Genomic DNA, 11615 nt, shown 5'->3' on the forward strand with positions numbered 1-11615 from the left:
CTTGCTGCTTTAATTGCAGTGAAATTTAGCTCTAAAGTTTTGAATTTGGCGGCTGATTATATAAATATACCAAAGCAAACCCTTTAAGATTTTTATTTATGAAAAAATAATGGAAAAATATGCATACTTTACCTTCTACTTGAAAAAAAAGTAGTACTTTGTGTTTTCTATCACACAAAATGAAGACAAATGCACATAGGTTTAGGGTGTTATGTAGCAAAAAATGAAAAAGTTCAAGAAATAAGAAAATTGTGTGGCGCTGTAATTCTTTTGATGAGTTTATGTTTCCGCCTTTCTGGTACATTATGGAAACAAAAACAAACAACCTCGATAGTAAACCAATTATCGCAGAGCTGTCACCGTCTGGACCAATGAGAACCGTGCAGCTGTGTAACCCCGCCCATCACGCGGAAGGCTGCGTCGAACAGAAAGTCACCTCTTCTTGTCGGTCAGGGGGAAGCTACTGACAGCTAACAGCAGCGGCTTCTACCGGGGAAAGGTCGACAGTAGGACAGTAGCATCCTCCTCTAACCTTAAACTTCCCAGCATCCTATTTAAACTGCATTAAATAACGTCTAGCAACAGTTCTGTGGCTGGTAAACGCAGATAAACAACAATCTAACAGTTTTTAGGAAGCTAGCTTCTGGAGTCGGAACAACCCGGATCATGGCTGCGCTCAGAGCGTCCTACCACAGGATTCTGGACCGGATCGAGCACATCCTGCCCGCCAAACTGAGACCTCTCTACAACCACCCGGCAGGTAAAGTACTGCTCAGCCTCTTGGTGATACTGGCGAGGTGTTGCTGGTGGTCCAGCTTTGGTAGTGGTGTTGTTTATGAATGGGGAGCGCATCCTGAAGAGAAAATGAGAGCAGCTGCCGTCTAATCTGTGCGCCGCAATTTTACGAAAAGTCGTTGTTTTATGTAGTAATCTCACTCTTGGATAACTTTACTCCAACCAGATATAATCTTCTTAGATTGTTAAGAGTTTATAGGGCAAGTGTCTGCACTATAGTTTATGCTTTCTGGTTTGACAACAATCGGTTCATTCAAGCTTTCGGCCACTTCTCATCAGACCCACCTGTCCAGTTTCTGTGTGTTGTCTTTTGTCTTGGAAAGCAAACACAGATAGTTATTGATTTCTGCAGCAAAAATAACATTTCCATGAGCAAATATAGGTTTTTTTAGTCTGGCAAAGAACTTTGAATGTAAGTGTTCAGCTCTTTTAAATTTCTGTTTGTAAGCATTTCTTGTTTTGAGGAGGTAAAAGGGCAAAATTAAAAAGTTTTCTAAGTAAACGTATGTCTAAGCCTTAAAACTTGTTAGGCTGCATAGTTACTGCAGAATATGGAGGTCAAAACTGATTCAACGCAAAAAATGTAAAAACAAAAGAAAAAAAACAAGTTAATTTGTTCCCAATATGTGTATTTGGTTTATAATTTATGTCCTGTTATTGTATTATAATATTCTGGGTGGCGTTTTTATGTCTCATTATGATCACAAATGTTCAGCAAGACACATTTCTAAGGCAAATTTAATTAGGGCTGAATATTGCCCAATATTTAGATTTAAAAAATTATTATTTTAAAGGCCTAATTTTTACTTCTGGTCTTGACTTCATGGAGGATTGCTCATTAAATGGACTAAGAGGTTAAAATCTCACCTTTCATTATATCTTTATATGTTGCCTGCTCAGTGTCTATCAATACGGGAAGAATAATTATAGTACAAACACCGGCCAACATGACTTTCCCAAAGCAAAGCAACAGCACCGATTTAAAATTTGCCTAACTTCTTAGTCCTACATGTGTAGCTAATGTTTAGTAACTCGGAGTTTGATTTTAAGCTCAGTGAAAGAAGTTTGAGGTGAAACTGAGGTCACTGTTTTTTTTTATTTTTTATGTTATTATTATTCAAGGACAACTTTCCTACCTGGTATTGAGGGCGGCGACAAAAGCCACCTCCCTCCAACATGATTTGCAGTGACAGACGTCCCACTTTTTAGTTTGGCTCGCCACGTTTGAGAGGAGTACTGACTCCAGACCAGCAGCTTTTATGACCAGGGTTGAGGCTTTACACAGCTTTATTGCGTGTCATTCCTGTTTCTTGGGGAGTAAAACTCTCTGTGTGGTTTGATCTGTTTTGACACGTCAAACTCCAGAAGGAGCGAAAGAATACTTTCAGTTATTGTCCAATTTAACATTCCTAACCTTCAATGATTTGTGTTGCTGCAGTTACAGCTGTCCTGATGAAATACAGATTGCATCAGACATTTTCAGGGCTTTTTTTTTTTTTCAGACTGCAAAGGTATTGCCATAAAAACAAACAAATTAAATTCCTTAACTTGTTTAAAGCTGTTGGTATCTATCTGAGTGACTCTGTTTATGGAGTAAAAATGCATAATATTGTTTAAAAAGAAAAAAAAAAAGGAAAAAAAGTATTGGATTCATCAGCAGGTCAGTTTAAAAAAACATGTTTTCTTTTATTGACTGTTAAATAAACTAACTAAAATTAAACATCATTCTCAAACAGCATATTCTTTGATATACTTAGTTTTGAGTTTATTTAAAATAAACCTTTATTTTCTTTTGCATTTAAAACTATTTTGCCTTTCGAGAAAGATTGATCATCTTATTGCTGTGCGTCAGGTAAAAGTTTAAAAACATTTTTTATGTAAATCTATTATATTGCATTTATATAATCTTTGCGAGTTCTGTGTTTTTAGCTCGGTAAGTAAAATTGCATTAGTTTAGCACAAACTCCCTCCATATTGTTTCTTCTCATTTGCCATTAAAACAAAAATAAATTAGAACTAATGTGGTCAAACATAAAAACAACAAACATTCCTACTGCTGCTAAAATAATCTTAACATATTGTTACATTCAAAGTAATGTAATCTGGAGCATTTTTATTTTGATATATAGACTTGCTAGTAATATCGAATAAACACCTTATGAAATTTATATTAGTTTTTAAGAAAATGTGCTTAATTATACATAATATTATAATTTTAAATATAGCAAGCAGGTTAATTTGCAGAGATTTTTGCTCTAGCAGGCAGTTGGGTTCCAGTTTTCCCACTGTGGTTTTAAAGCAGTGGTAGTTGGTGCACCTTTCATTTCCACACATCACTGAAAAGATTTTCAAACCACCCAATTTGTCTTTCTCGCATTTGTATTGGAAGGAGTGGTGGCCCTTTCTCGTCCAGCTGATCAGTAGCACGAAGCAGCAGATTGGGGAGGGGCGAGGCGATGCTACTTTATGGCCCTCCTGGTTTGTCATGTCATGAAAGTGACTTTCAGGTTTCTGAAGGGAAGGTTTCCTGATTTTGATTAGCCAGCTTATGCATTTTAGAACAAGTTAATTGTTTGACAGGAACTGGAAGCTAAACAGAGTAGCCTCAACGTGAATCGCCACATCTCACGGTTTCCCTCTCACTGTGTCTCTCCAGGTCCAAGAACAGTTTTTTTCTGGGCCCCGGTGTTTAAATGGGTAAGTGCACTTTCACACACATCCACCTGCGAACTTAAACGGAGGTCGTTCACGACCTCTGTTGGCTTTTGACAGCTTAAAACAAAGTTTAGTGAACGTAACCCTTGTCTGGTTGCCAGTTCGCTACGTGAACGTTGTGTACCCGAGAGATTTTTTCAGGGGTCAAAGTCAGAACTGAAAAAACGTTGACCGACTGGTGGTGTAAATGCTTTGGATGAAAGAAAATCTCTTCTTTTTTCTTCTTCTTTTTCAGGGCCTGGTCATGGCTGGTTTGGCTGATATGGCCCGACCAGCAGACAAACTCAGCACCTCCCAGTCTGCAGTGCTGACAGCCACGGGTGGGTTTAAGTTGAATTTGTCTTATTGGATCATTTTAAAGCATATAAATAACTTAGAAACATTGTTTGGTTGAGGTAAGGTCTGGTTTGGTCTTTCTCAACAAACCTCGTGGATCAAACTGCTTGCTAACATTCTCTCAGAGATACTTTGATTAAAATGTGCTTAAGGTTACCCGTTGCATCTTCGTTTGCTTTAACAAATCTTATCCATCAGCCTTTCTTTTTTTTGCCAAAATATTGACTCTGTTCTGGTTTGTCGTCACTGTGGACAAACATCCCTCCTGTCGTCCTCCCTCAGGGCTCATCTGGTCCAGATACTCGCTGGTTATCATCCCGAAGAACTGGAACCTTTTCGCTGTGAACTTCTTTGTGGGCAGCGCAGGAGCGTCCCAGCTCTACAGGATCTGGAAGTGGGTTTGCGTTTTTGTAAATTCACAACCAAACATTCAATTGAAAGGGTTTCATCAAGCAAAGATAGTCCAGTTTACTCGCCTTTTACTGATAATCTTTAGAAATATATGAATGGTTTCTTTTATTGTGGCATCCAACTTGTAATCATACCTGACGTGAAACAGCAGTAAGTTAATTTCTGACCTTCCACTCTGGAGGTGTTGTATGTTTATCAAGGGTATTTTTGAGCAATTCGTGAAATGACTGAACTTCCGTCAAGAGAATCGCCTCTCCCTGCGATTTTACCTCAGATTTAGGATGATGAACTGAGCATCATCACTCAAATGCTTTCCAATCTCTAAAATGAATAAATACATAAAAACCAAACCAGTGTCAAATCGTGATCAGAAATGTAAGAAAAAAGATTTTAAATCTTGTTGAACGACATAAAATTTGAAATACCTAAATATTAAAGACCTAGCTGCTCGCCACACATTTATGTGCAGCAACATTAGTTTTAACCAAAGAGTAAGGCTAATTCAAGCAAACAGGCATAACATTATGACCGCCTGTCTGTAGCCGAGTCAGTTCCACTTCTGTGACCGATGGACTCCTCTGGGCCCCTGAGGGCGTTCTGTGTTGTCAGCAGCAGATCCTGTGAGACCCGTGGATCAGGCTCCTTAGCCCTGGTTCACATGTGTCAAACTCGAGGCCTGTGGGCCAAATCTGGTCCGCCACAGCTTTTTATGTGGCTCTCTAGATTCTAAACTAAACACTAGGTGTGCTTAAATATTATGTTGCCAATCAAATCAATGCAGTTTTGATCTGTTTATTGCCAAATTATATCAATCAGTCCCTCCAGTTTCTTGAGAATTATCGTGGAAATTCACGAAAATCATCAAATTGCGCTAACATTTGGGAGTTTATTGCAGGTTTTTCTCAGAAATTGTCAAAAACTGTCTGTCTTGTTCTAAACAGCTGCCTCGGCCTTAATTCATGTCATATTATAGTCCATGATCTGTACAGGGAGTAATAAAAAGCCGCATTTACCGTCATAAATAAGTGCAATTATTGCAAATATTTTCAAATTAGCACCACAAACACTTTGATTTTTATTGCAAAAACTCACAAAAAGAATCACAAAATCCTGGAGGAACTGAAAAGATGTTCAATAATATTTAATTTAAAGAATTCATGGATATTTTAACTAATACATTCTTATTAATACCTTCTGGCTCAACCGGCCCTTTAAGAGCATTCATGATCTGGATTTCGCCCAAAATGAAAATGAGTTTGACACCGTTGTCCTAGATGAACCAGTTTTGTTCTGAGTATCAGGAATGTTCTGAGGAACTCAGTATTTAGTGTACACACTGCCTTCATAGAGAAAGTAAATGGTGTGTAACAATTCAGAGGCAGGTTGTACACGAGAATCCACATAAGAGGAGGAACCAAGGATCACCAGCAGAATACTGAATAAACCTCTGATGTTAACATCCCTGTTGTTTGTTCTTTAGGTGGCGAACAAGGCCCACATCTACTGGGACTTCCTGTTTTAACTGTAACTGTAAAATTGAGTCTTTTCAACTCCATTTTAATTAATATAACGTGGCTCAGTATTTATTTGGGAATGTTCTTTGAATTTGGCTTGAATAAAAAAAATATTTTATTGCTCAGTTTGACTGGTCAAAAGGCTGCATCCACTAAAACGTTGCACATTTTGGACTGTAGGTGGTGCCAATGCTTTTACTAAAGTGATTTTATCTTCACAGCGATTCATGTTTTTAGCAGTAAAATCAAGTTTAGCATAATCCAGGTGGCAGACAACAAAAAATGAGCACATAGAAAGCTACAAGCAACAAAAGTGTTCAGTGTCGATGTTTTCTAATACCTTTTTCTCCTCGTGTTTGCAGCTACAAGCAGGAGCTGAAGGCTAAAGAAGCCGAGTCGTGAGGAAGTTCTCGCTGCGATGCTGCTGACGCAAAGGGACACTTTTATATCATCTCTGCACCATCCTATGCTGTCCCCATAACATCCATGCCATAACCACATTTTGCCACATTAAGCCTGTTGTCCCTGAAGGAAATACGCTTTTCCCCAAGTTTCACGTTTCCTCAGGGTGTTTATAAAATTGTTCTTTTTTCCAACTCATCAATACACGGTCAAGAACCGTGGTCATCAACGCACAAGTACTGCTTATTCATCAAGTTTTCTGATTGTACAGTGTCTGAATTAAAACGCGTCATGCTTTGCATCGTGTGCACTAGTCGGGGAAATTTTGCGTCATTTGCCAACTGACGCCTGTCAGATGTAGCAATCGGTACCTCAAGCAAACTTCCCAGAATGCACCTGACTGTTGGATCTGTGCTGAATGTCACCATAAATTTAAGGATTTATCTTTTCATTCACATATTTATAATTTCATTGGTGTCTGTTCCTCAGCAGTCATTAAACCTTTGATTGCAATGGAAAGGATTCCTTCCATTTTAATAATCCATTCAAGAACAAACCCTGATTTATATGTTTCTTTATTTTGACAGAAGTGTGTGAGAAGTTATTAAACGTGTGCGTGCAGCTTTGCGAGTCGACGAGCAAACACTGATACAGACTGTAACAGCTCTTTTTAGATTTCCTCGTAAAATACTTGATCTGGGAAAATGTTTTTTGTTCTTTTTTTTCAATAATTGACACAATCGAACTGTATTTATGCAGTAACTCCCTAATTTAGCAATAATTTGTGCAATTAATCTGCTGACTGTTCAGACATTTAAGGGATGGTCATAAAATGTATGAAATATGTTGGTAATGGCTATGTATTAATAAATCAGACTAATACAGCCTGGTCACCTGAGTATTGACGATCAACTCTGAATAACTCTGGATATATGTGTCAATCATTTTACCCAGAGTGCAACTACAGATGAATCAAGATTTACATATAATGTATTAAACATATTTTTTCCCCTACTGACATTAAATCAGACCAAACTTAATAAGAGAATGTTTTTTGACTATCTTCAAACTCGTAAGTTTGTTCACATGCACTAAGGTTACTATCCCTTTACATTACTTTTGGGAAGCAAAGATGATCATTTCATAGCTGTGAATCCACATTTAATTTGGAGGCACACTTAAGACACAACCTCACTGCTTTTTTGTGACATCATGGAAAATAAATCAAATCAGAAACCAGCCAAAATAGAGACTTAACATTTGAACATCTGGCTAATATTGGTGCAAGTGCCGAGCTCATCAGATCAATTACACTAGAGTATAATCAGTTTGGAAACGTCCATTGATCCCGTTTAGGATCAATGGACGTTGATCCTAAACATCTCAACGTGGACATCTCAAAAAATGTGGACATTAAAAAAACAAGTGGGGAGTTCAACAGGATTCATATTTCATCTCAAGCTGCAGCCTAATGAACAGAGGATGAATATTTATGAGTAAGGAAACAAAATGAACCATGTCAGAGGTTTACCTTCATCTCAGTGTTGTATCTTCAAACAAAAATCCAAAACCAAACATGAGGTTTAACCACAAAACTTTATTAACAACCAGTAATGTAAGTCCAGATTTAGCGTTTTCCTCCAACGCGGGGTGCGCTGACCTTCATGGGCTTGGCGATCTTGGGTTTCTGTGCCGTCTTGGCAGAGGTCTAGAAAATAAGAAAGGCGTTCAAACTCAGGCCAAATCCTAAATCCTCCTGCAGTAAACCTCAAACCTACATCTAGATCATTGAGTAATGAAGCTTGGCTACATTTCACATTTCTCACCTTTGCACTTGGCGCAGCGGGCTTCTTGGCTGCCTGCTTTGCCTTCTTGGCCTCCTTGGCAGCTCTAAAATGAGAAGGAAGGTTTAAACAGCTGCTGCTGGACAATTTGGTTGTTTATAATGTCATCTTTAAGTGATGACAGCATTGTTGTGATCTGGTAATGTTTAAACGATCAGTCATATCAGTTAGTGAAATACTGAAGAGCCAAAAAAAAAAAAAAAAAGGCGTAGATACTCCCGTTTGGCTGTTTCACATCAAGTTAATTTTTTGACATTTAGAAGTTTTGTAACTCCTGTCAAAGATGTACATAAATTGAAATACACACGGTTCACATTCTTCAAAGCTTCATCTTAACAAAATATATAAAGAGAATGGCAATCCTAGAGTGAGGGACAGTCTTTATAAGAATTATTTATTTAAGTGGGGTTTAGTCATGTTAAGATTTATGAACAGTAGAGAACCTTAGTGTCCTCACTTTGATAACACAAAGAAACAGTCCGTTACAGACTGCAACCCAAAAGGATACTTTTTTTGTCCCATGTCCAATCTCTAAAACATCTTAGTAAACACGCAAATATTTCTAAATCTTTAAACCCTGTTTCATTTTGATTAGATGGTTAACAGAAAAGAAATTAATACAGTAGTTACTTTTGTTCAGGGCACTTCTACAAGCAGATAGATCTAAGAATTATTTAACTTCTTTAAATACCGTTTCCTGAAGACATATTCCAAACCACAACCATATGGAGTTCAGAACATCTCAAAACTTTAATCATAGCTCCGTCTTCTTACCTGATGGCCTGCTCCCTCTGGGCCTTACGGACCTCGGGTTTCTGGTTCCTCTTGGCCAGAATTTCGGCCAAGGAGGCCCCAGTGATGGCCCTCTGGAACTTCACTGCGCGACGGGTACGCTTCTTTGACACCTCTTCCTGTAAAGGCAGACAAGGCATTTATTAAAATCCTGCAGACTGTCTTACAAGATACTTCTGAAGACACAAACGGGCCCAACACCCATGTTTAAGCCAAGAGAAATAGCAGCATTATTCCTTAGGTATTGTGTTATTGTTAATAAAGCTTTAATCTTCCAAAGCAGACATCCTTTTAAGGGTGCAGCACTGCTGTTACCTCGCAGCAGGAATGCAGACAGGAATAATCAAACAGCTGTTGCTGTATTTAAGTTGACTGGATATTCAGCATCATCAGGCGATTTAAACAAGTCGATATAAGCTTTGACTGACAAAGAGTTTTGTCTCACCATCAATACTAAGAAAAATATCAACATTTAACCAGGCACTGAACAAGTGCTTGATGTGCTACAGGCTATTAATAACTACAAGCACAAAAGGTAGATTACTAGTCTTAAAAAAAACAAAAAAAAAACTAAACTACTCTCCACTTGACAAAGCAAACACTTACTTTAACATTACCAATAATACTCGCCACCACTAGACGATATATGAGCCGTTATGTGTAAATGAAGTTTTTGTTGGAGACTTTGGAGGCTGGTCGATGATGAGACGTCTGAGAAGACCTCAAAGACCAGTACTATGATCCCCGATTGCTCTATGGCTGCAGGTGCGGCGTGAGCGCTGTGGCCAGGACTGCAAAACGCAGCCTGGCCACAACACATGACACAGACCTACACCGTGCACACCATTCACCCACAGCCAAAAAGATGTTCCATCAACTTCACGCACCTTCAAAAGCCTTTTTAAAGGTCACAGTTAGTAAAATGTAAGGAAAGAAATTGTAGCAATACATCATTAAGTGCTACAGTGCATAACTTCAGAGGCATATACAGGAATATATGTGAAGTTCAACCATTTTTTTTCCCTGGTTGAAATGTACAACTAACATTAAACAAATTTTTGTGCAAAGACATTTCTGCCTGAAAAACTTAGAAAAACAGTGCAGTGTTTAGTCACCATTTTAGCCAAATGTATTCCCTCTTTGCAATGTTTGGTTCATATGTTTAACTTATTAGATTTCAAGCAATCTGAAAATGTTTTGCTGAAAGTTTTACAAGCAGAAAAATAACTTTCCTCCCTAAAGGACATTCTGTCCGTAAAAGCGGCGATGTTGTGATTAAATTAGTGTTCCCATGAAAAACTGTCATTAATCCCAGACATTTGTTCTTTTAAACAATAGAAACAATTAATTTGTTAATTACCACTTGCAAAAGAAGCATCCCCCCCCTCAAAAAAAGGCTACAGGCAGAAAGCAGGCACTTATATTTAATGTTTGGCGACAGATGTTGGCAAGTCTCATCATCTGCACATCTCTGGTGATGTTTTACAAAGAAATTACTTGCAACATCTTCTAAATGTTTTTTTTTCTTTTTTTTTCAGCATTTATTTCCCACTTTCTACGCAGAGAAATGAGATCTCAACTGAATTCATCCTCAAGGACATGGAAATGTACATATGCAATTTTGTGGCGGTAAAGGAGGTGTTGGGGCAGCGCAGCTTTCTGGAACACTTAAGGTCCAACTGCGCAAGTCAGCTTATATAAGTTGTCATTGTGACAATATATAAACACAAACTCAAAAGTGAAGATGTTCTACATCAACCCAAATCAGTTTGTGTTTGTAAGCACTGGTACTTACAGACTGGCCCTTCTTGTGCTTGCGTCTGTACAGCACAGTCCAGTTGATCTGTCTGGGGTTCCTCTTAGATAGAAAGGCAGACTCGCACTTGGCGTTCAAAAACTGGAACACCTAACAAAAACAAAACAATTGCTATAATTTTAGTTTGTGTGCTAGAAATTTGACATTTACTAGTTCAATAAACATGTTGATATATTATACCCATCAATAATAAGGACATAAATACTATTATAAGTCACAATTTATATAATTACAATGAATAACAATACTAAACTGTTAAGATGCACAATGCTAACAAGTTTATTATTCAACACACTAACCTATCAAGATGTATCAAGATGATTAATAAAAAATCCCTGCTAAAACATATGTACACGTAGGGTATGCGTGACTTTAACATTATCTGACTTCAAAAATACATACTTTTCTCTTGGTAAGAACCTAATGTCGGTACAAACCTAAGTTTTACATTAACTTATATGTTCTTGCTAGGACATGATGACGCTGGAAGCTAATGTTAGCAAAGTAAAGAGCTTTCAATAGGACCTATTACACAGACTTAAACTAACACATAACCAACAAGCCATTCATTTTAAACCAAGAAGGCGTTTACCCCGCAAAACAGCTACATTTGCAAAGGGAAAATGCCAAAATACAATGTGAAATTGTTACCTTTCCGTCTATCCTGGCGTATCGGCGGCCATGGCCGGGGTATATTTTATACCCACTAAAACTGCACAACTCGACCCTGTAACCAACAAATATAACACATCACCGATAGAAGAGTGAACATTATATCAGTTTTTGCTAGAAGCATCATAACAATGTTTATTAAAGAGTTCAGATTGCTTTTGATTATATTCGGTACACTCACTTCATGATGGCTACGAGAGGGCTCAAAACCGGAAAGAAAGATACCGGAAGCGGAAACTGATTTAAGGTTATTTATTTGACATTTAATATACAAAAAAAGTGAACGTTTTCTAGAAGTTAGTCGTATGCTTGCTTTTA

The 11615-nt window shown here is 37.9% G+C and overlaps 2 protein-coding genes across 2 annotated transcripts; one reads left to right on the plus strand and one right to left on the minus strand.

Annotated features, from left to right (window-relative positions):
* The first annotated feature begins 413 nt into the window (after window positions 1-413).
* mpc2b (mitochondrial pyruvate carrier 2b) lies at window positions 414-7066 on the plus strand. The gene is made up of 5 exons (XM_016673100.1): window positions 414-760; window positions 3452-3492; window positions 3746-3830; window positions 4129-4240; window positions 6134-7066. Exons 1-5 carry the CDS (start codon window positions 667-669, stop codon window positions 6171-6173), a joined length of 372 nt encoding a protein of 123 aa, XP_016528586.1. The 5' UTR covers window positions 414-666; the 3' UTR covers window positions 6174-7066.
* Window positions 7067-7750: 684 nt separating this feature from the next.
* rpl24 (ribosomal protein L24) lies at window positions 7751-11581 on the minus strand. The gene is made up of 6 exons (XM_007555406.2): window positions 11479-11581; window positions 11277-11352; window positions 10605-10715; window positions 8792-8928; window positions 8000-8063; window positions 7751-7881 (listed from the first exon to the last, which is right to left on the minus strand). The coding sequence occupies exons 1-6, from the start codon at window positions 11481-11483 to the stop codon at window positions 7801-7803; spliced, it is 474 nt and encodes a 157-aa protein (XP_007555468.1). The 5' UTR covers window positions 11484-11581; the 3' UTR covers window positions 7751-7800.
* Window positions 11582-11615: the final 34 nt, after the last annotated feature.

The sequence above is a fragment of the Poecilia formosa genome, unplaced genomic scaffold, assembly GCF_000485575.1.
Source record: "Poecilia formosa unplaced genomic scaffold, Poecilia_formosa-5.1.2 Scaffold70, whole genome shotgun sequence".
NCBI classification, from domain to species: domain Eukaryota; kingdom Metazoa; phylum Chordata; class Actinopteri; order Cyprinodontiformes; family Poeciliidae; genus Poecilia; species Poecilia formosa.